The sequence below is a fragment of the Hypanus sabinus genome, chromosome 1 (assembly GCF_030144855.1).
Source record: "Hypanus sabinus isolate sHypSab1 chromosome 1, sHypSab1.hap1, whole genome shotgun sequence".
Taxonomy (NCBI): domain Eukaryota; kingdom Metazoa; phylum Chordata; class Chondrichthyes; order Myliobatiformes; family Dasyatidae; genus Hypanus; species Hypanus sabinus.
In genome coordinates this window covers 81,099,059-81,124,070 of record NC_082706.1, presented here as the reverse complement: position 1 = coordinate 81,124,070, position 25,012 = coordinate 81,099,059, and the positions used below count along the sequence as shown (strand labels likewise).

General features: G+C 43.2%; 1 protein-coding gene and 1 long non-coding RNA gene across 5 annotated transcripts in view; one reads left to right on the top strand and one right to left on the bottom strand.

Moving 5' to 3' along the window:
- The window catches only part of dipk1c (divergent protein kinase domain 1C), a 91,804-nt gene that overhangs the window by 15,974 nt on the left and 50,818 nt on the right, over positions 1–25,012 (top strand). For 2 of the 3 annotated variants that reach the window (XM_059971374.1, XM_059971372.1), the window contains exon 1: positions 11,398–19,165. The exons of the other annotated variant lie outside the window; for it this stretch is intronic. In XM_059971374.1, the coding sequence (XP_059827357.1) occupies positions 17,820–19,165 (1,346 nt within the window). In that variant the 5' untranslated portion in view covers positions 11,398–17,819. Of the gene's footprint in view, positions 1–11,397; positions 19,166–25,012 lie in introns of those variants that run through there. 3 annotated transcript variants of the gene reach the window in all.
- The window catches only part of LOC132395078 (uncharacterized), a 112,953-nt gene that overhangs the window by 67,466 nt on the left and 20,475 nt on the right, over positions 1–25,012 (bottom strand). The gene's annotated exons all lie outside the window — the stretch shown is intronic.

Sequence of the window (25,012 nt, the reverse complement as noted above, 5' to 3'; positions counted from 1 at the left end):
GCAGAGGGATGAAGGCTGGTGGGGTGGGGGGGGATGGCATTGCTAGTCAGGGAAAATGTTACAGCACTGCTCAGGCAGGACAGATTAGAGGGCTTGTCTACTGAGGCCATATGGGTGGAGCTGAGAAACCGGAAAGTTATGACCACATTAATAGGCTTGTATTATAGACCACCCAACAGTCAGTGAGAATTGGAGGAGCAAATCTGCAGAGAGATAGCAGACAACTGCAGGAAACATAAAGTTGTGAAAGTAGGGGATTTTAATTTTCCATGTATTGATTGGGACTCCCATAGTGTTAAAGGTCTAAATGGGTTAGAGTTTGTAAAATGTGTTCAGGAAAGTTTTCTAAATCAATATATAGAGATACTGACTAGAGAGGATGCAATATTAGATCTCCTATTAGGAAACAAGTTAGGACAGGTGACGGAAATGTGTGTAGGGGAACACTTTGGTTCCAGTGATCATAACACCATTAGTTTCAACTTGATCATGGATAAAGATAGATATGGTCCTCGGGTTGGTTCTAAACTGGAAAAAGGCCAAATTTGAAGAAATGAGAAAGGATCTAAAAAGTGTGCATTGGGACAGGTTGTTCTCTGGAAAGGAAGTCGTTGGTAAGTGGGAGGCCTTCAAAGGAGAAATTTTGAGAGTGCAGAGTTTGTATGTTCCTGTCAAGATTAAAGGCAAAGTGTATAAGAATAAGGAACCTTGGTTCTCAAGGGATATTTGAACTCTGATAAAGAAGAGAGAAAGATGTATGACATGTATAGGAAACAGGGAGCAAATAAGGTGCTTGAGGAGTATAAAAAGTGCAAAAAATACTTAAGAAAGAAATCAGGAGGGCTAAAAGAAGACATGAGGTAGCTTTGGCAGTCAAGGTGAAGGATAATCCAAAGAGCTTCTACAGGTATATTAAGAGCAAAAGGATAGTAAGGGATAAAATTGGTCCTCTTGAAGACCAGAGTGGTTGGCTATGTATGGAACCAAAAGAAATGGGGGAGATCTTAATTGAGTTTTTTTGTGTCTGTATTTACTAAGGAAACTAGCATGGAGTCAATGGAAATAAGGCAAACAAGTAGTGAGGTCATGGAATCTATACAGATTGAAGAGGAGGAGGTGCTTGCTATCTTGAGGTAAATCCCTAGGACCTGACAGGGTATTCCCTCAGACCTTGAGGAGACTAGAGTTGAAACAGCAGAGGCCCTGGCAGATATATTTAAAATGTCGGTATCTACGGGTGAGATGCCAGAGGATTGCAGAATAGCTCATGTTGTTCTGTTGTTTAAAAAAGGCTCTAAAAGTAATCAGGGAAATTATAGCCCAGTAAGTTTGACGTCAGTAGTAGGTAAATTATTGGAAGGAGTACTAAGAGACAGGATCTACAAGTATTTGGATAGACAGGGACTTACTAGGGAGAGAAAACATGGCTTTGTGCATGGTAGGTCATGTTTAACCAATCTATTAGAGTTTTTCGAGAAGGTTACAAGGAAAATGAATGAATGGAAGGCAGTGGATGTTGTCTATATGGATTTCAGTAAGGCCTTTCACAAGGTCCCGCATGGGAGGTTAGTTAGGAAGATTTAGTCGCTTGGTATACATGGTGAGGTAGTAAATTGGATTAGACATTGGCTCAATGGAAGAAGCCAGAGAGTGGTAGTGGAGGATTGCTACTCTGAGTGTAGGTCTGTGACTAGTGGTGTACCACAGGGATCAGTGCTGGGTCCATTGTTAATTGACATCTGTATCAATGATCTGGATGATAATGTGGCAAATTGGATCAGCAAATGTGCTAATGATACAAAGATTGGAGGTGTAGTGGACAGTGAGGAAGGTTTTCAAAGCCTGCAGAGGGATTTGGACCAGCTGGAAAAATGGGCTGAAAAATGGCAGATGGAGTTTAATACAGACAAGTGCGAGGTATTGCACTTTGGAAGGAAAAACCAAGGTAGAACATAGTAGGGAATGGTAGGGAACTGAGGAGTGCAGTAGAACACAGGGATCTGGGAATACAGATACAAAATTCCCTAAAAGTGGCATCACAAGTAGATAGGGTAGTAAAGAGAGCTTTTGGTACATTGGCCTTTATAAATCAAAGTATTGAATGTAAGAGTTGGAATGTTATGGTGAGGTTGTACGAGGCATTGGTGAGGCCGAGTTTGGAGTATTGTGTGCAGTTTTGGTCACTGAATTACAAAAAGGATATTGATAAGGTTGAAAGAGTGCAGAGGAGGTTTACAAGGATGTTGCTGGGACTTGAGAAACTGAGTTACAGAGAAAGGTTGAATAGGTTAGGACTTTATTCCCTGGAGTGTAGAAGAATGAGGGGAGACTTGATAGAGGTGTATAAAATTACAATGGGTATAGATAAAGTGAATGCAAGCAGGCTTCTTCCATTGAGGTTCGGGGAAAAAAACCAGATGATGTGTTAAGGGTGAAGGGGGAAAAGTTTAAAGGAAACATTGGGGGGGGGGGCTTCTTCACCCAGAGAGTGGTGGGAGTGTGGAATGAGCTTCCAGATGAAGTGATGAATGTGGGCTCACTTTTAACATTTAAGAAAAACTTGGACAGGTCCATGGATGAGAGGTGTATGGAGGGATATGGGCTGGATGCAGGTCAGTGGAACTAGGCAGAAAAATGGTTTGGCACAGCCAAGAAGGGCTGAAGGGCCTGTTTCTGTGCTGTAATGTTCTATGGTTCAATGGTAAAGGGATTTAGAACACGTGCTGGCAGATGGGATGAGCTAGGTTGGCATCATGGTTAGTAGATACATAATGGGCTGAAGGGCCTGTTTCTGTGTTTCACTGTTCTACGCTCTGCATTCTCAGATTTGGCTACTTAAGACAATCTGGCCATAACTCTTGCTTGTACATACTGTGTTGTCATGCAGTCATTGGATCTACAACAGAACCGTTCTTAGTGAGGCCACCCTCTGGGTGGATGAGCAACACAAATTCCGACCGGGTACCTCCCCAATATCAATTTCACCTTCCGGTGAACAGTTTCCCCTTCCCACCCTTCCTCTAATCCCCACTCTGTACTCTCACTTATTCTCACCTGCCTATTACTTCCCCCGGGACCCTCCTCTTTCCCTTTCTCCCATTGTCCACACTCCTTTCCTATCAATTCCTTCTTCTCCAGCCCTTGAGCTTTCCCACCCACCTGGCTTCACCTATCACCTTCCAGTTAGCTTCATTCGCCTCCCCCCACCTTTTGGTTCTGGCATCTTCCCCCTTCCTTTCCAGTCCTGAAGAAGGGTCTTGGCCCAAAATGTCGACTGTACTCTTTTCCATCGGTGCTGCCTGACCTGCTGAGTTCCTCCAGCATTCTGTGTGTGCTGCATTCTTAGTGTAGACTGGGTCAAACAATGATGCCAGAACACTTTCTAACTTCTCCTTGCCGCAGCATTTCATTCCTGACCTAGCACACCTCCTTCGGGAGTAGCTGGTCCTCAGGGACAATGGAAACAGTATTGCACCCCAGAACAAAGGAAACCCAGCCTTAAACATCCTCTTGCAGTTGTGTCGAAGTCATGTCCAAGTCTGATGCACATGAAGGTGTGGATCCTACACTCAACACTGGCAGGACAAAGACCCTCTGACAATCTGCCCTTGCATTTATAACCAATACATAATGATAATCACAAAACAGTAAGTGCACAGTCAAACCTAGCTGAGGTCAAAACCTTGGGAGTAATCCTTGGTACCATGGACAAACAATTTTAGAACATAGAATGTCGAACACTACAGTACAGTAGAGTCCCTTCAGCCCACAATGTTGTGCCAACTGTTTAACCTACTCTAAGATCGATCTAACCCTTCCTTGTTACATAACTCTCCATTGCTCTATCATCCATGTGCTTATCTAAGAGTTTCTTAATTACCTGTTATACACCTGCCTCTAGCACCACAGCTGGCAGGGTGCTCCACACACCCACTGTACTCTGCATACAGAATATACCTCTGATATTCCCCGTACTTTTCCTCCAAATATAGTCCCTTTTACTAGCCACTTCCACCCTGGGACAGAGCCTATGGCCGTCCACTCATCTATGCCTCTTATTAACTTATGCCTGAGATTTTGACCACATTTTGAGACACTGGGTGATAGAAAAGTACAGCACAGAAACTGACCCTTGGGCCCAACTAGCCCATGCTGACCCATTTAATCTGGTTACTCCCATCAACCTGCGCTGGAACCATAGCCCTTCACACCCCACCATCCATGTACCTATCCAAACTTCTCTCAATCATTGAAATTGAGCTCGTGTGCACCACTTGCGCTGGCAGCTCAGCCCACACCCACCTGACCCTCAGAGTGAAGAAGGGTCGCCGTCATGTTCCCCTTAAACTTTTCGCCTTTCACCCTTAACTCATGACCACAAGACCTCTTCTTAACAAGAATTTCTGGATTTTGGAATACTCATTCCAGCAATCAGTTTTATGTCCTTCATTTAGGGAGCTGAATCAGAGCTGTACTTTTCAGAGTACTGCCTCACTAAGTTACCTGAAATAACCAGTTTTAACAAGAATAACACTCGAGCCTATAACTTGATTTGCTCCCTTATTTTTCAGCCCTCTGGCTGAATCCTTTGCACGACTGGAGCTAATAAAAGCAAGCTGGTTCTACCTTCTTATCAGCAAAATCGCTGCTGGAATACTTTTCATTGACTAACATTACTAACAGACACATATTTAAGGGCTAGGATTAGAAATGGATTTAACCTTCTCCTTCACTGGGAATTTACAGTATTGAAATTAACTATTTTTAAGGGTCATTTTGTTAGCTAGTAATCAATTAGCGGACAAAAGCAAACATTCTGGCAATTTCCGTTCGGCAGAATTTTTTCCTTATAAATGAAACTGAACGTCATTATGATATTCTTCAAATGTGTTGATATTCAATGACAAAATAGTTATGAATGAGCTTTACTGGAGATTTATGGCCCATAAAACATGATTGCAAAATTGTTAAGAAGAGTTTTTAAAAATCGCTTATCTACATCAGAAACAATCATCAGTTTCAGGGACAGTTACTACCCCTCAACTGTCAAGTTTTTTAACCAAAGGGAGTAACTTCACTTGCCCCATCATTGAACTGTTCCCACAGACTTATTTTCAAGGACTCTTTGTCTCATGATGTTTATCGCTTATTTTGTTATTATTATTTCTTCTTTTTGTTTTTGCAGTTTGTTCTCTTCTGCATTCTGGTTGAGCACCCTAGTTGAATGATCTTTCATTAGTTCTGTTATGGCTATTATTCTATAGATTTATTGTGTTATGTCCAGAAGAAAATGAATTATGTACTTTAATAATAAAATTTACTTTTAAATTTGAACTAGAAACCTTTGCAACACACACAAAATGCTGGAGGAACTCAGCAGGCCAGGCAGCATCTAGGAAAAGAGTACAGTGGATGTTTCGGGCTGAAACCTTTTGGCAGAACTGGAGAGAAAATGCTGAGGAGTAGATTTGAAAGGTAGGGGGATGGGAGAGAGAAAAATAAGGTGATAGGTCAGACCTGGAGTGGGAAGGATGAAGTAAAGAGCTGGGAAGTTGATGGGTGAAAGAGACAGAAGGCCGTGGAAGAAAGAAAAGGGGGGGAGTGGCACCATTGGGAGGTAAAGGGTGGGCAAGGAGATGAGAGAGGGAAAAGGGGATGGGAAATTGTGAAGTGAGGCGGCGGGGAGATGGAGGCATTATTGGAAGTTTGAGAAATCGATATCCATGCCATCAGGTTGGAGACTACCCAGACAGAATATAAGGTGTTGTTCCTCCAACCTAAGTGTGTCTTCATCACGACAATGGAGGAGGCCATGGATGGACATATCAAGATGAGAATGGGAAGTGGAATTAAAATAGGTGGCCACTGGGTGATCCCACTTGTTCTGGCAGATGGAGCGTAGATTCTCGTTGAAGCAGTCTCCCAATATATTTTGGGTCTCACAGCAGGTCACTTTAGGAGCACCAAACAGACTCACGGGTGAAGTGTCACCTCACCTGGAAGGACCGTTTGGGGCCCTGAATGGTAGTGAGGAGGAGGTGTTGGGTCAGGTGTAGAATTTGTTCTGCTTGCAAGGATAAATGCCAGGAGAGAGATCAGTGGGGAGGGACGAATGGACAAGGGAGTCACATAGGGAGTGATTCCAGTGGAAAGCAGAAACTGGGGGGAGGGAAAGATGTGATTGGTGATGGGAACCTGTTGTAAGTGGCAGACATTTATGAGCTGGACGCAGAGGTTGGTGGGGTGGTAGGGGAGAACAAGAAGAACCCTATCCCTGGGAGGGTGGCGGGAGGTTGGGGTAATAGCAGATGTGTGTGAAATGGAAGAGATGTGGTTGAGGGCAGTATTGATAGTAGAGGAAGGGAAGCCCCTTTCTTTGAAAAAAGGAGGACATCTCTTTCATTTTAGAATGAAAAGCCTCATCCTGAGAGCAGATGCGGCAGAGATGGAGGAATTGAGAGAAGAGGATCATGTTTTTACAAGTAGCAGGATGGGACGAGGTTTCGGCCAGGCAGCTGTGAGAGTCTGGGCTTCTGCCTCTTTCACCAATCAACATCCCAGCTCTTTATTTCATCCCTTCCCTCTCCAGGTTTCACCTACCACCTTGTGTTTCTCTCTCCTCTCCCCCCACCTTTTAAATCTGCTCCTCACCTTTTTTCTCCAGTCCTGCCAAACTGTTTCAGCCCGAAACATCCACAATATTCTGGCCTGCTGAGTTCCTCCAGCATTTTAAGTGTGTTGCTTGGATTTCCAGCATCTGCAGATTTTCTCTGGTTTGTGACTTTGAAACTTTTCTTCATGTAGTTTTATGTGTTACTACTAAGTGTATGCTTTGGGGTGAGAAAGAAACTAACTTTCAAATCAATCTATTTGAGTTTATCAGAAGCAGGCGGAGGACGACCGGGTGGCACAGTAGCATAGTGGTTTGCGCAACTGTTTTACAGTGTCAGTAGTCAGCTAGTGACATCAGTGCCGGACTCCAGAACAGAGGTTCCCGGGTTCGAATCCAGTCGGGCCATTCCCGAGTACTCTTTCCATCCACACCGGGTTGAGTGCTGAGCTAACAACTTGACCTCGTAAAATGAAAGAAAAGTACTGCGAAATGTCTGTGTGAGGAGTGGTGCGCCACACAGACCTTCCGTGCCTTGTCAGACATGAAAATGCCCGACGCTGGCCTGAGTCGATATCATCATCGTCAATAGTCAGTGATTGGGATTCGATTCCTGCCACTTTTCGCCAGGAGTTTGTTTGTTCTCCCCATGACTTTTTGTGTTTCCCCTCCGTGAAACAGAAGCCTGCATGGCCGAGCAAATAGTGTTACTGCTGTGGCAGGGGCTCACATAAAAATAAATGGACAGCACATGGAAGAGAAAACAATAAAAAAAAAGTCAAGCTATTTCAAAAAGAGCACGACCCCACATGCAGTTGATGAGAAATCTTATAATGGTGAGATTGACACAGGACTGAGGAGCCTAGAGATTTACAATGTAAAAACTAACAATAGACAAGCAATATGGCTTACACCAGAAATGAATGGCAAATTAATTAAAAGGGAACTGAACACTGGTTCGGCTGTTTCAGTCCTGCCACAAAATGAGATTGAATGTCATTTCAAAGGTACTGATCTGAAGTCTGCTGATGTCCAACTAAGAACTTATATTGGAGAAACGATAACTCCTGTGGGAATGACATTTGAAATATTGAGCTTGTATATGGTAAAATCGTAGCATTGTGGGACAGTGATTGGCTGAGACAACTACAACTTGATTGGAAATTCATCTACCACTTGCATGCCACACCCCCTGCCAAGAGCATCTGCTGAAAGTGAATTAAAAAATGTATTGGATGATGCAAGAACAATGTTCAAGGATGGCTTTGGAAAACTCAAACATATCAAGGATAAAATAGTGTCAAATGAAAATGCTACACCCAAGTTTTACAAAGTCAATCCATTTCTTTATGCCATCTATGAAAGAGTAGCCATTGAGCTAGATTGCATGGAGGCTGAAAGAATTCTTTCCAAGGTTGAGTGGAGCCCAAGGGCAACACCAGTGATCCCAGTAGCCAGGAGTAATAGGTCTGTCAGGATTTGTGGTGATTTTAAGGTCACCATCAACCCAATACTGCCCAGGATAGGGGATATTTTTGCAAACCTTTCTGAAGGAAAGCATTTCAGTAAAGTGGACTTAGCTGAGGCCTACCTATGGAAGAAGAGTCCAAAATGTTTCTCACAATAAGCACTCACAAAAGGCTATATCATTATAATAGGCTTATATTTGGAGTAATATCTGCACCTGCCCTCTGGCAGAAAGCTATGGACCAGGTGCTCCAAGACAGCCCAGGCATTCAGTGTTACCTGGATGGCATCATTGTTATCGGTAGGGATGACAAGGAACATCTTCAAACTCTCAGGACAGTGTAAAAAAGAGTAGAAGATTATGGTCTCACAGCATGATGCGATAAGTGTGAATTCTTTAAACCGTTTACCGTTTACTGCGGTCACGCCATTGGTACATTAGAATTTGCACAAGTGTTCTGAGAAAATTCAAGCAGTGTTGGATTTCCCAAGGCCAAAGGACATGTCACAGTTGCGGTACTTTTTAGGATTTGTCAACTGCTGTAAAAGTTTCCTAGCAAACCTGGCTACTGTGCTTCACCTCTTGAGCTCATTACTACAGAATGGGAAGAAATAGCAATGGACCTAGCAGTGTGAGCCAGCTTTCTGAACGAAAGGCGAGGCCAGACACTGTAGTCACGTCATCCAGTGTACCTAGCCTGTGATGCCTCACCCGATGTCATGTCACATACTATGAGTGATGGAAGTGAACACTCCATAGCTTTTACATCATGTTCCCTTACTGCTGTTGAGAAGAATTATGCACAGATTGACATAAAGTCCTTGAGTATGGTTTGGGTTCTAAAACATTTCGACAATTACTTGTATGGGAGAGAGTTTACCCTCATTACTGATCATTAACCACAAGAGTCCATTTTCAATTCATAGAATTCATAGAGAGACTCTCTCTCTCTATATATATATATATGTATGTATACAGTGGCATGCAAAAATTTGGGCATCCCTGGTCAAAATTTCTGTTACTGTGAATAGAAGATGAACTGATCTCCAAAAGTCATAAAGTTAAAGATGAAACATTATTTTCAAAATTTTAAGCAAGATTAGTGTATTATTTTTGTTTTGTATAAAGTTTGGGCACCCCAAGAGATTTGAGTTCTCAGATAACTTTTATCAAGGTCTCAGGCCTTATTTGGCTTGTTAGGGCTATGGCCAGGTGATGCAAATTTCAAAGCTTTATAAATACTTTATAAACTCCTCAAACCTTGTCCCAACAATCAGCAGCCATGGGCTCCTCTAAGCAGCTGCTTAGCGCTCTGAAAATTAAAATAAATGATGCCCGCAAAGCAGGAGAAGGCTATAAGAAGATAAAAAAGCATTTTCCGGTAGCCATTTCCTCATTTCATAATGTAATTAAGAAATGGCCTCCGGTTTCCAGTGGACTCATAGATTCACAGACATCTGGCTTCTTTGAGCTTCAAACTTCAGTATTGAATCCAGCATTAGCCAATGATGGGATCCCAGCCTCCAGGCCTTCAGCTTTGGACACACAAGCTCACATATCTAGGGGATCACCAATCCTCGTGCCTTCTGCTGACATGGACATCCAATCCCGGAACCTACCAACCTGGAGGATCTTGATTGGCCACCAGCCCCCTATCTTGCTGGTTGTCATCCGCATCACTTACCAACCCAACATCTATAGATGTCCTTTGTCACAAGTCCATGTCGCCGGACTTTAAATTCAAAGTGGAGGTCTAATTCTTTGGATGTCATTCGTCCTATATCCTCATCACTGGCTTTCAAACCTGGCGAGGAGGCCTAGTCTTTTGATGTCTTTCCTCCCATATGCACATTGTTGGCCATCAAGCATGGAGTGCAGAGCAGGGGCACAGACTCTGAACATCACCCTTCTTTGAAAGCAGAGTGCGGAGTGGAGACCTCTAACTCCTCCTGGTCCCCACCCTAATCTGACTGCTAACTCTCCTATATCCCTGTTCCTAAACCCTCACTTGACCCCTAACTCCACTCTTTGTCCCCAAAACCATCTCTACAAACTTGAAAAACAGCGGAAGTCTGAGACACGGCTTTGACAGAGAGCTCAGCTCGGCTCTCTTTTGTCTTGAACTGCGCGTCTGAACTGACAGTTTCCAGAGTGAAAAGCAGTCGTGCCTATTTCAGGATCAAACTTCAGCACTGAATGGACATTTCCTGCATTATTTTAACATTACTGCCTGACGAGATTTCTGGGTCAGTCATGCATCAACATCCACTTGGACCATTAAGCTAATTGTTTCAGGAAATTACCATCATTGCCACTGACAGGGCTAGTAGGTTATTTACATTATGGTACTGCATTGGGATCTCATCTGAAGTCATGTATACCCTAATCATAAAGGTTCCCCTTTACCTACACATCACCAACGTCACAGCCACTGTCTACCCTCCCCACCTGACCCACTGACCTTGGTGTTTTCCAGCCCAACCTCACTAAACCCCTGATGCCCACATTCTCTATCTCAGACAATATTGCTGAATGCCCAAGGCCCATGAAAGAGGCCAGCCATTCAGCTCCTGCTTACTACCATTAGGTCTCCACTCCCTGCTTGTCGCAGTCATTTACCTGGTCTCCAGTGTTACTCAGCATGTCACCCTCAACCCAGGCCCAATACAGCGACGCTTCATCGCCAGCTCTGACTTGTTCACAGTGCTTGCTGCCCCATCCTTTCTCACATGAAGCTGAGGGGAGATCTAATTGAGGTTTATCAGATTAGCAGAGGCATAGATAGAGTAGGGAGGCAGTATTTTTGAAATGTCTCATAACAAAGGGTATTCATTTAAGGTGAGAGGAGGTACGTTCAAAAAAGATCTGAGGGGGCAAGTTTTTTTTTACAAAGAGAGTGGTGGGTGCCTGGAGTGGTGGTAGAGATAGACATATTAGGGACTTTTAGGAGACATTTAGAAAGGCACACGAACATGAGGGAAATGGAAGGATATAGACATTATGTAGGGAGAAGGGATTAATTCAGTTGGCTTCTTGATTACCAATTTAACTGGTTCAGTACAACATTGTGGGCCAAAGGGTCTGTTCTGTGCTGTACTGTTCTATGCCCGAAACCAGACCCCTGTGCTTGCCTGGATCCCTTCCTCCGACGTCTGGGATTTTCAAGACTACCTGAAGGACGTGGTCTAAACTGGTTTTTCAATCTTTGTTCTATCATTTTCTAATTTCAATCAGTTTACAGGCTGAGCAAACAAAACTAGCTAACAGACACAAATTCAGTGTAATGAGAAAGATTTATAGTTTTACCTTTTAAATAAATCTCTGAATGGCTGAAATCAGAAACCGTGCTGTTTTACAATTAGGTCTGCATATTTCCGTGTCCTAATTCAATGTCCTGATGAGGATTTGGAACACTGTAGTATTCAGCAAAAGCTGGTTCCAACCAGAGCATTAGTTGTTTTGCTCTCTTTAATTAAAAGCAAATCCATGGTTATAATTGAATTATGTGATACATAATCAATAGTCCCAGTTGAAGAGTTCATAGAAAATCCAGAGCAAAATGGACACAACAGCAGTTCTCCTTTCTCCGAGCAACTACAAATCATGTCAGCCACACGATTACAGTACAACAATCACCGGTGAGAAGCTGTACACCTTTGCACTGCGTTGCACATTATAGGTAACCGTGACCTGACTCTGGCAAAGCTTGCTGCTTGAAACATATGACCATGTAACTTCACCACTTTGGAGTCTGTTCGGACTTTCCTATCTGACACACAGACTAAAAAGGTGAGCAGTGAATGCATCCTTGAGTCAAAACTGGGCACATTGAAGTAACAATCACAAGAGATTCTGCAGATACTAGAAATCTTGAGCAACACATGCGAAACGCTGCAGAAGCTCTGAAAGTCAGGAATTATCTATGGAGTAAGCTCTGAAAGTCAGGAAGTATCTATGGAGTAAGAAGTATCTATGGAATAAGCAGTTGACAATTCGGCCAAGGTCCTTCATCAGAACTGAAACTGAAAGGTGAAGGAACCAGAATTAGATGGTGGGAAGGGGGGTGGAGTATGAGTAGGTAAAATCAGATAAGGGGAAAGATGGGTGGGTGAGATGGGGTTTGAAATGAAAAGCTGGGAGGTGAGAGGTGGAAGAGGCTGAAGAAAAAGGAATCTGATAGGACATGACAGTGGACCATGGGAGAATAGAAAGGAGAAGGTGCACAAGAGGGAGGCAAAGAGCAGGTAAGAAGAAGTGAAGAGGTAGGAGGAGAACCAGAATGGGAAATGGAATAAGAGAGATGGGGAGAAATCAATATTCTAGCTATTAGGCTGGAGGCTACCCGATGGAGTATGAAGTGTTGCTCCTCCAGCATAAGAGTGTCCTCACTGAGGCCGTGGAATAACATGCCAGAATGGAAATGGAAAGTGAAACTGAAATGGCTGGCTATTGGGAAATCCCACTTTTTGTGGTAGATGATGCAACAGGGCTCAACGAAATGGTTCCCCATTCTACGTTAGGTCTCACCATTGCAGAGACCACACATTAAAATAATTTTTTTCCTCATGTGGAAATTTCTGGTAGAAACAAGATTAGAGTATGGATTTAACAACAGCCAAGAAGGCAGAGGAGGAAATGAAATTTTTTGGCACTTAAGTGTTTGTAGTGAAATAATTTGTTTATAATTAAATAGGAATACAGGTTGTGAATGGAAAGGGCCAGTGTGACAAGGCCTAAGGATAATTCAAATATTCTTGGTTATAAAGTTTTTTGATAAGACAAACATTAGAGAGTGGGGAAAGGAGTAGGGTGATGGTAACAAAAGTGAAGAGGAGTAGCAGTATTGGTTAAGAGAACAGCAATGTGCAGTGATTACATATCTGGAAGGTTAAGATGAGTACTAAACAGTTTTCGTGAACAGACTGGCTAAATGGCATATTGGAAGTGGTGACTATAATTCAATTATACTAAACGGTGTTTTGGAAGAGCCAAGACCAACATTACTGGGAAATGATTCTGCGTTAGTAGAATGGAAACAGTTGAAGGACCGTCAGAGAAATATCAAGAGCTCAATTCTGCAGAAATTCCAAAGGAATTTAAAGTCACTGAATTGAAATTAAAGAAGTCAGTTGGAAGGCAAAGGGAATGAAAAAGTGTTGGTAAATAAAATCAAAGGGAACAGAAATATGTGGATGGCGGCGGAAGACACGCAAAGTTCTGAATGAATACAGTATACGGTGTGTGATGAAATTAGTTTGACATAAACGTGGAAGTGTATGAATTTTTAGTAATGACAAACACAGAGAGTGAGGGTACTAAGTCAGAAGTGGATTAGTCACCAGACCAGACAAAAATATTCTAGGCTTTTAAAAGAAGCAAGGTTGGAAATTGTGCGATTATCTTTGGCTGTAGACATAGTGCTAGAAGACTATAAGGCTACTGATTGCACAGTGTTGGAGGACAATTTTGGAGGACCATATGGTTATTGATGGCACAGTGTTGGAGGACCATAAGGTTATTGTTTAAAAGGAGGAAAGAATAGCCTTTTCAATTATAGGCCAGTGAGTCTGACAGGAATGTTGTTGGAAGAATTCCTGTGGGACGTCATAAATAAATATTTAAATAGGTGCAGATTAATCAAGGATAATCAACTAGATTTATTAAGGGTAAATCACGTCAGACTAACAATTTAATTGTTTTTAAGAGGTGACTAGGAGTTTGAGTGGGAGTAAAGCATTTGATGTGGTAAAAATGGAAGCTAACAAGATATTTGACAGTCATACAGAGAAAATTGTCTAAGAATATTAAAAAAATTGAACTGTTGAATAAAAAAGTGGCTTAGTGGGATTCCACCAGCATCAGTATAAAGCTCCATTTTTTTCCTGGTATAAATAATAGACTTAAATATTTGGGCCTTTATTAAGGATTTTGCCAATGGCAACTAAATTGGGTCTGTTCAAGGGTACAGGAAGATAGCAATGAACAAAAGAAAGGCACATTAAATTTGGTCTTCAGAAGTGTATGATCATGGATTATTGGAAGACAAACAATTCAAGGAATAAATGGACACTATGTGTGGAGGTATGACAGGACGCAGGGGAACTTGGTCAGAAGGAGCATCAAGGTAGTAAATGGGAAAATCTGGAGTTTGATGCCTGCAGTTTGGGGTCTCATCATCGGTGAGCCCAGAGTTCATCATCTGGTGTTTGAGGACATGTCCTGCAGTTGATTCTGAACATTGACTCCTGAAGGTTGAGACCCCAATTGCCGAAATCTTGAGTCTGCGAATTCAGTGGGGAAGGTGGGGGCTGTAGTCTATGAGTCTGTGAGTGCACTGGAAGCTGGAGGCCTAGAGGCCTATCCTGGATTTGGAGGACTGTCTATGTAGGTGGGAGAGATGGAGCAATGGGGGCTTGCTTTGCTGTTGCTGCTTTGTTACTTTGGCTGAAGATTGTGGGCATGCGATGTTGGCACCAAAATGTGTAGCAATACTAGTGGGCTGCCCCCAGTACATCCTTAGGTTGTTAACATAAACAACACATTTATTGTATGTTTTGATATACATGTCATAACTAATTGAATCAGAAATATAAAATAAATGGAGTGTAGATCTACAAGTCCCTGGATGAAATGAGTGGTAGTTAAGGTGGTTAAATTCAACATGGATCATTGCTTTAATTGTCCAAAGGCACAGAAAACCCGAGCAGGGAGACTCTGTTGGGTGGCCCAGCAGTATAACTAGTAGAGTTCCCGTGCTACAGCTTGAGCCACTGTAGTTCAATCCTAGTGTAAGGTGCTGTCCACATAGAGTCTACAGTCTTCCGCTGACTGTGTGATTGATTCCTCCTGGGTACAGCAATTCCCTCCCACATCCCAAACACATTTGCATTAGCATGTTAAATGGCCACCATCAGCTGTCCCTTGTGTGTAATGAGTGATTGAATCTGTGATAAAACACAAAACTCTGGGGGAACTCAGCAGGCCAGACAGCATTTATTGAGAGGGAGACCCTTCATCAGGACAGGAGGAAGAAGCCAAAATAAGATGGGGAGAGGGAAGGGGTCCAAGCTGTCAGGTGATAGGTGAAGTGTGGATGGTGGAGCCGAATGGAGTGAGAATCTGGGAGCTGATAGTTACAAAAACCTAGAAGGCTGAAGAAAAAGGGATCTGATAGGAGAGGAGATTCATCTGGCTTGACCAATCGTCAGCCAGTTTGTACTCATTGCCCAACCCCATCTCCTTATTCCGGCTTTCCCCCTTCCTTTCTAAATCCATTGAAAGATTCTGGGCACAAACTGTCGACTGTTATTCCTCTCCTAAGAACAGGGGTTCCTAGCCTTTTTTATGCCATGGACCAATAACATTAAGCACGTGGTCCAGGTTGGGAACCCCCGCCATAAAGGAATAAACCTGCTGACTTCCTCCAGCATTTTGTGTGTGTTTGTCTGTATTTCCAGCATCTGCAGAAACGCTTGTGGTTGTGGTTGAAACCTGTCAAGTATTGAAAAGCATAGACAGAGTGGGTGTGAAGTGAAAGTTTCCAATAGTGGAAGAGTCTAAGACAGAGATGGGGAGGAATTACTTTAGCCAGAGGGCAGTGAATCTGTGGAATTCATTACCATAGACACCTGTAGCAGTTAAGTCATTGGGTACATATAAAGTGAGAGTCTGATAGGTTCCTCATTAGTGAGGATGTCAAGGGTTACGGAGAGAAGGCAGGAAACTGGGGTTGGGAGAGCCATGACAAAATAACAGAACAGATTAAATGGGCTGAAGGGCCTAATTTTGCTCCTATGTCTTATGATCTTTGATCATTTATAATTTTTCAGTCCTATTCGATCCATTGAAAAGCAATGAAATGCCCTTCAGAAAAATACCTTCACATAAGATTGTAGTTAGTGGCAGAGGTGGGTTAGAGAACCATTTCTGCTTTTACCTCTGCTAGGCTTTTCATTTAGGTTTACACACTCAGTCAATAGAAATGAAAACGATGCAAAGTTTAAACCCCTTCACCCAGTCTCGCACCACCTATTTTCCATTCTGTGGTAAGAGCAGGGTTAAAGCTAAATGTCTTAAGATCATGGAGAATTAATATTGTATTTAATACTGGTTTCATGCAAAAGTATCTCATAATTTTGATAACAGCACATTTGTTCATTATATTATCTAATAGAGAAATTTTATCATGCAGAAAGTGGCAATTGAACAAGTTTTTCAGTACAGTAAGAGGCATTCAAGAAGTGGATCTGTCCACATACATACTCATTTAAAGTATTAACAAATCTGGTCTAATTTTGGAGGACCTTCCAATGCAGAGGAAAATGAATTCCAAGTCTTTATGTCTGCCTGGTCTCCCACAACTAATTTGTAATGTTGATGAGAATTACTTTTGGCAGCTAAAGCAAATCGAAAGGGGGAAAAGTTTCCTCACTGTAAATATGTGTAAAGCCATGACTGTAGAAAAGACCCTGGGAGCAGGCTCTCACAACAAGGGAGCAGTGTTTCAAACTAGCATGAGGTAAAAAGGGAAAAAGCTTTGCCAAGGCAACGCTCGCTGTTCATTAACTGAAACACATAGATCTATTGTTTGAGGAAAATAGTATCTTATTTGATATTCAAATTTCTAAACTTATGACTAATGTAAAAATATGACCATAGGGAAAAGAGTTCTACCTTATTGTGATTCATTACTTAATTTGCAGGTATGATCATTTAGTTGTCTTAATTATTTAAGTTTATTAACATCAATATGTTTGAATTTTTAGAGAAGCAGGTCGCGTTTGTCCTACTCAACTAGCAATATAAATTGCAGTCATGTCAGTCTACTCTCAAACATCAGCAAGTGTTTACAAAGTATTGTGGCTGTGCCATCAAACTGTATTCACCAACTAACAATACCCAGTTTAGCTTTTGCCAGAACTGCTCAGCTACAGACCTCGTCACAATCTTGGTCGAAATGTTGACTGGAGAGCTGAATTGCAGAAGTGAATGAGAATGACAGGACATCAGTCAGTCTTTGACCAACTGTTGTATTAGACAGTCCGGTAAGACTGCCGTCAGTGAGTGCCAAAGAGGAAACTCTTCGGTAGATGGAGCTGTGTTCACACAAAAGAACATGGTTGTGGTGTTGGATGTCAACCATTCCATTTCTCAGTAACATCCAAGGCACAGTGTCTCCATTTGGTTCATCAGTAACCTTCCTTCCACAATAATGATAAGTTAAAATGTAATTTTAAATTTTAATAAATATGTTAATTTAAAATTAGCAAATTTAAAAGTATGCAGCAAGACCCAGACAACATTGAAATAAACACCTGGCAATGATTATCTCAAAGATAGAGTAGAACAGCATGGTGGCATAGTGATTAGACAACACTTTGGAGCACCTCCTCGTACTTACCCCTGCCACAGGACCCCATCAAAAAACATCAACCCACTGTCTCCCGCACCATCTCCACCCTCAGCAACTCCGGACACCTTCCTCCCTCAGCCAAAAAACTCCTAATTTCCACACCCTGCGCAGCTTGGTTTTACCTCCTCCCCAAGATCCACAAGCCTGACTGTCCCGGCAGACCCATAGTTTCAGCCCACTCCTGCCCCACCGAACTTGTGTCTGCCTACTTGGACTCCATTTTATCCCCCATAGTTCAGTCTCTCCCCACCTACATCCAGGATACATCCCATGCCCTTCACCGCTTCAATAACTTCCAATTCCCCAGCCCCGACTGCTTCATTTTTACCATGGATGTTCAATCCTTATACACCTCCATCCCCCATCAAGAAGGCCTCAAAGCCCTCCGCTCCTTTTTGGATAACAGACCCCACCAGTTCCCCAGCACCACCACACTCCTCTGGTTGGCGGAGCTTACTCTAACTCTCAATAACTTCTCCTTTGGTTCTTCCCACTTTCTCCAGATCAAGGGCGTAGCCATGGACACTTGCATGGGCCCCAGCTATGCCTGCCTCTTTGTGGGTTATGTGGAACAGTCTATGCTCCAAATCTATACTGGCACCACTCCCCAACTTCTCCTCCGCTACGTTGACAACTACATTGGTGCTGCTTCCTGCACCCATGCTGAGCTCGTCAATTTCATCGACTTTGCCTCTAATTTTCACCCAGCCCTTAAGTTCACTTGGTCCATCTTGGACACTTCTCTCCCCTTTCTTGATCTCTCAGTCTCCATCTCTGGAGACAGACTATCCACTGACATCTTCTATAAACCCACTGACTCCCATAACTATCTTGACTATACCTCTTCCCACCCTGCCCAATGCAAGAATGTCATTCCCTATTCCCTGTTCCTCTGCCTCTACTGCATCTGCTCCCAGGATGAGGCTTTCCATTCCAGGACTTTTCAAATGTCCTCTTTCTTTCAGGATCGTGATTTCTCTTCTGGCATCGTCAAAGATGCCCTCACCCGCATCTCCTCCACTTCCTGCACTTCCGCCCTCAACCCATCCTCTCGTCACTACAGCAGGGACAGGGTTCCCCTTGTCCTCACCTACCACCCCACCAGCCTCCAGATCCAACATATTATCCTCCGTAACTTCCGCCACCTTCAACAGGACCCCACCACCAAGTACATCTTTCCCTCACTACCCCTCTCAGCTTTTTGCAGGGATCGTTCCCTCCGCGACTACCTGGTCCACACGTCCCTCCCCACAGAACTCCCACCTGGCATTTATCCTTGCAAGCGCAAATGCTACACCTGTCTCCACACCTCCCCCCTTACCACCATTCCGGGCCCCAGACAGTCCTTCCAGGTGAGGCAACACTTCACCTGCGAGTCTGCTGGAGTTGTCTATTGTATCTTGTGCTCCCGGTGCGGCCTCCTCTACATCGGTGAGACCCGATGCAGATTGGGGGACCGCTTCGTCAAGCACCTACGCTCCGTCTGTCACAATAGACAGGACCTCCCGGTTGCCACTCACTTCAACTCTGCCTCTCATTCCCATCTAGATATGTCCATACATGGCCTCCTCTACTGCCATGATGAGGCCAAACTCAGGATGGAGGAGCAACACCTCATCTACCGTCTGGGTAGCCTCCAGCCTGGTGGTATGAACATTGAATTCTCCAATTTCCGGTAATTCCCTCCCCCTCCCCCTTCCCTTATCCCAGGTTCCTCTCTGCCTCTCTCCCCTTTCAACTTTCTGCTTCTTTATCTCTACAGTTCTTTCATGCTTATCCCCTCCCCCTCCCCACTTTATCTTTCCTCTGATTGGTTTTCCACCTGGCGCCTCTAGGCCCTACCCCCTCCCCTATCTCCATTACTGGGCTTCCGTCCTCTCTTCCCCCGCCCATTCCTGATGAAGGGTCTCGGCCCGAAATGTTGGCTACTCTTTTCTCACGGATGCTGCCTGACCTACTGAGTTCTTCCAGCATTGTGTACGTATACTTTACAGCACCAGTAGCCCAGGGTTCAATTCCCACCACTGCCTGTAAGCAGTTTGTATGTTCTCCACGTGACCATATGGGTTTCCTCCAGGTGCTCTGGTTTCCTCCTACAGTCCAAAGACCTACTGTTTTTTTACACTAATTGGTTATTATAAATTGTCCTGTGATTAGGCTAGGGTTAAATTGGTGGATCGCAGGGTGATGCATCTCGAAGGGCCAGAATGGCCTATTCTGTGCTGTATCTGAATAAATAAATCAAAAGGAGTTTATCCATTTACTCTTGATAGATAAGCACATTACCATTACCAAGTCACCTACCCCTGTTGAGAGACCATCAAAAGCCTAGAGGTTACTTTTGATCAGAATCACAACTGACCAGCCACCTAAATACAGAGTCTTCAGTTCAACGACTGTGGCAAGTGACTCATCTCTGATTCTCAAGGCCTTCTCACAATCTATATGAGTACGATGGCACCTCACCATTTTCCTGGATGACTACAGTGCTCAAGAAGCCTATTGTTGTCCAAGATAGAGCAGCCAATTGGATGGTAGCCCTGTACCTGGCCTTTGCATCAGATATTATCTTGGCTTTTCTGCACCTTTTCCGGTGGAGGTATTTATTGTCTGGCAGAATTTGAACTGCAGGTCAATATTTCCCCTTCTGCTAATGGGTTCCAAAACATTATCAGATTATTTATCACATTTGAACAACCAGCCACTATGTTTCCTACATAATAACTCAGATAACGCTTCACAGCTCCTTAATTGAGGGAGTTCTTTAGATCATGAAGCTAGATAGGTATTTGCAGGTGAACATTTTAGGGGGATTGAATACAATCCTGATCTAATGAGAAGAGATGAAGGTGAAGATAAGATCTGAAATTAAGGGAGGCCAATTTCAATAAGACAGGACCCAGCATAAGTAGACTGACAGCAGCAACTCTACATTTGACAAATTGCAGACTTTTAGACATGAAGATCTGAGCATTCACAGTGAACGTGCTCTCTTAAGGGTGAAGGGTGAAGGTGACATCCGAAGAAACCAAGGAGGTCAAGGGATATTGGGGTTTTGATGAATGGAAACATGGGATATGTACAGAGTACTGACAATGGATGACAACGTTCAGTCGCATAGAGTGTGTAGGTGGATACTTAACAAAGAAATGAAGAATAAAGGACAGTACAGCACAGTACAAACCCTTCGGCCCACTACGCTGTGTTGACCCTTTAAGCTACTCCAAGATCAATCAAACCCTCCTCTCCACATGGCCCTCCATTTTACTTTCATCCATGTGTCTATCTAAGAATCACTCAAAATTCCCTAACGTATCTGCCTCTACCACTGCCTCTGGCAGGGTATAAATAGAAAATGAGACATACCAGAGAAGTAGCTGACACATTCTACCTCTGATCCCCCAATGAGGACTGGCTCATGGACCTCTGGTTTGCTCCTTCTGAAGTCAATAAGCAGCTCTTTGGTCTTGCTGATATTGAGTAAGAAGTTGTTTTTATGGCACCGCTTAGCTAGATTTTTGATCTCTCTCCTATATGCTGACTCATCACCACCTTTCGTTCAGCCTGTGACAGTGGTGTCATCAACAAACTTGAAAATGGCATTGGAGCTGTGCTTAGCCATACAGTCATAAGTGTAAAGTGAGTGGAGCAGGGGGCTAAGCACAAAGCAGAGAGGAGATGTTTGTTGCCAATCGGAATTGACTGGGGTCTACAAGTAAGGATCCAGTTGCTCAAGGTATTGAGGCCAAGGTATTGGAGCTTATTGGTTAGTTTTGAGGAGATGATAGTATTGAATGCCATCCGGTAGTCAATTAAGAGCATCCTGATGTATACATCTTCGTGATCTAGATGTTCCAGGGTTGAATGGAGAGCCAATGAGATAGTATCTGCTGTGGACCTGTTGCTCTGGTAGTTAAATTGATGCAGATCTAACTCTTTTCTCAGAGAGGAGTTGATATGTTTCATTACCAACTTCTTGAAACACATCATCACTGTGGATGTACCTGCTCCTGGAGCTGGGTGGGGGTGGGGGTGCTCAGACTGCAGAAGGGAGAAGCTAAAGATCTCAGTGAACACTGCAGCCAGTTAATCAGCACAAGTCTTTATAACTTGGTCTGGTACCCCGTCTGGGCCGGATGCTTTTCATCAGTTCATCCTCCTGAAGGATATTCGCACTTTGGCCCCAGAGACTGAAATCATGGGATCATTGGGAGCTGTAGCATTCTGTGATGGTTCCTCCATGTTCTCATGATCAAGGTGAGCATATAAGGCATTGCACTCATCTCTAAACGAAGCTCTCTTGTTGCCTATGTCCCCTGATTTTACTCTATAAGATGAGAATGCATTAGAGCCCTGCCACAACTGCCAAGCATCCTTCATTGATTTAGTCCAAAATTGCTTCTTCACCTGTGAGATGGCTTTCCAGAGATCCTACCTCTGATCTGGCTCTTAGTAGATTGTGGATCTCAAGGTTCATCTAGGGTTTCTGGTAGGGAAAGTCTCTGAATGGTTTTGTGGAGACATACACATCTACGACTCTTTTTATAAAGTCTGTGTCAATCAATGACAATTCATTCAGATCCGGGCCTTGAACATGGCCCAGTCCACCAAATTGACACAATCCTGTAGCTGCCCCTCTGCCTCCTGCAACCACCTCTTTGTTGTCCTCATCTCTGGAGCTTTGTTCTTTAGCCTCTGCCTGTATGCATGTAGCAGAAGGACAGCCAAGTGATCAGATTTCTCAGAATGAGGTCTGGGCACAGAATGGTTTAATGTGTTGGAACTTCCAGCGCTACAGGTTAATCTGATGGAAATTGAGAAGGGATTGCATTATACCCAAGTTTGCAGATGATATGAAGATAGGTGAAGGGGCAGGTAGTGTTGAAGAAGTCTGCAAAAGGACTTGGATAGATTCAGAGAATGGACCTAGAAGTGGAGATGGAATACAGGTAGGGAAGTGTATGGTCATGCATTTTGGTAGAAGGAATAAAGGCTTAGTCCTATTTCATAATTTTATAAAAGGGGAAAAGATCAAAAATCAAAGCTGCAAAGGGACTTGGCAGTCCTTGACAGGATTCACTAAAGGTTAACTTGCAGGTTGAGTTGGTGGTGAGGAAGGCAAATGCAATATTAGCATTTGTTTTGAGAGGACTAGAATACAAAAGAAAGGATGTAATCCAAAGGCTTTACAAGGCTTTGAACAGTTTAGGTCCTCTTATTAAGTAAGGAAAGATGTTCTGGTATTGGAGAGGGCTCAGAGGATGATCACGAGAATGACTCCAGAAATGTAAGTGTTAAAACATGAGTGTTTGAGGGCTCTGGTCCTGTACTCATTGAAGTTTAGAAGAATAAGTGGAGAATCTCTTTGAAATCTATCAAATATTGAAAGGCAAAATATTAAAAGACCTAGAGAGGGTGAATGTGGGGAGGATGTTTCCTACAGTGGTAGAGTTTAGGACAAGAAGACATAGCCTCAGAATAGAGGCACATCCATTTAGAACCAAGATGTTGAGGAGTTTCTTTAGCAAGAGGAATTCATTGCCACGGATGGTTCTGGAGGCCAAGTCATTGAATATATTTAAAGCAGAGGTTGATAAATTCTTGATTAGTAAGGATGTCAAAGGTTATGGGGAGATTGGAACTGAGAGGGATAATATATCAGCCATGATGGAATGACGGAGCAGATGGTGGGCCGAGTGGCCTAATTCTGCTCCTATGTCTTACGGTCCAGTTTTGTGAGGTCTAATAAGGGTGGCAAATCCATTTTGAAAAGTGGAGCCCTGGTATAGAAAGATCTTGGTGTATATCCATAGATCCCTACAATGTGGACACAGTAATGAAGAAGGCAAACAGAGAGCTGGACTTCATTTGCATGGGGTTTTGAATATATGACCCTAAAGCTCAGCAGTTTGTTGAGGTTACAAGTGGATTATGATGTATGTTTCCGATCACCACATTGTAGAAATATGTATATGCCCTGGAGAGGGTGTAGAGGGAATTGATCAGGATGTTGCCTGGGATGAATCGATTCAGTTATGAGGAGGGACAGAATAGGATGGGTTTACTTTCCTTACAGCAGATATGGCTGAAGAGGCTGACTGAGGTGTACAACATGGCGAAAGGTCTAGATAGGATGGATGGTGAAAAAACAGAAGCCTAAAACCCAAGGTGAGCAATAAGAGAGGGCTGTAGGGAATATGAGCGAAAGTCAATGTTCCCCCATCTCCACATAAAAGGTGGTTGCAAAGCAAGAAGGTGCTACAGGTAGGTAATCTCACAACATATCAGGAAGCATTGTGATGGGCAATTGAATTATGATGGCACAGAAATGCATAAGAAACAAAGAGTTACTATACCTATAGAAGATCTCCATCTTTCCCAGAGTAATGTCATTGGAATTACCAATAGTGACACTGGAATTGTCTTAATCTTTACAACAGAGGACACAGCTAACAGGCCAAAGAGAGAAGTTGTGGATGCGATGGAAGGTGAGGATCTCAGTACAATGACTGCCTTTGCAAATCATTACAGAAGTGGTGATGATAAAACTAGTCCTTTTCAGATGATCAGAGAAAAGTTTAGGGGAGATGTCAGAGGTAGTTTTTTATACCGAGTGGTATATGTCAGAGGTGGTAGTAGAGGCTGGTACACTAGAGGAATTAAAAATCTCAGATAGGCAGATTGATGAAAGGAAAATGGAGGGAAGGTTTGGATTGATATTGGAGAAGGTTAAAAGTTTGACACAACATCACGGACCGAGGACCCGGCACTGTGCTGTACTGTTCCCTGTTCTATGACCTGTCTGGATGACATACAGACATCATGTTTCAGTGTGTCTCAGTACATGTGACAATAATAACCAAATTACCAGCTATCATCATCCACTAATCCCTTTGCCTACATCCCAAGATTTTGATTTCTGATTGATGGAAGTGAGCCCTTCCCATTTATTTCCAAGCCCATGTTACTTTATATACAAATAGGTGAGTATGACTTCATGTGGGTAGGTAGTTGAAAATGTTGATTGGATCGTGGATTTTTTTCCCAATTGCCTTTCATTGAAATAAAAGTGCATGGAAGAATTCATCCATTGTCCAAATAAAAGAAAATATTGGGTTGTGTGGAAGGAGTTGGGCATGGGACTAATTGGACAGCTATTACAAAGAGTGAGCAGTGGGGGTTGTGGGCCAAATGGCACTGTAACTTTTACTTACATGATTGTTTAGAGTATGACCTAGTGCTTTACACACTGGTGAGATTCAGATGAAGGTCATGGAATATACTGCTTGGAATTAGCAGCACGTGCCACAAGTGGTCAACTGCTTAACTAACCACAAGAGCTTCTGCAGATGCTAGAAATCTTGAGCAACACACACAATACTGTAGGAAGTTGGCAGATCAGGCAGCATCTGCGGACAGGATTGAATGGTTGACGTTTCAGCTTCATCAGGACTGGAAAGGAAAGGGGAAGAAATCAGAATACGGAAGTGGGGGGGGGGGAGGAGATGGGGAAGAAGTACGA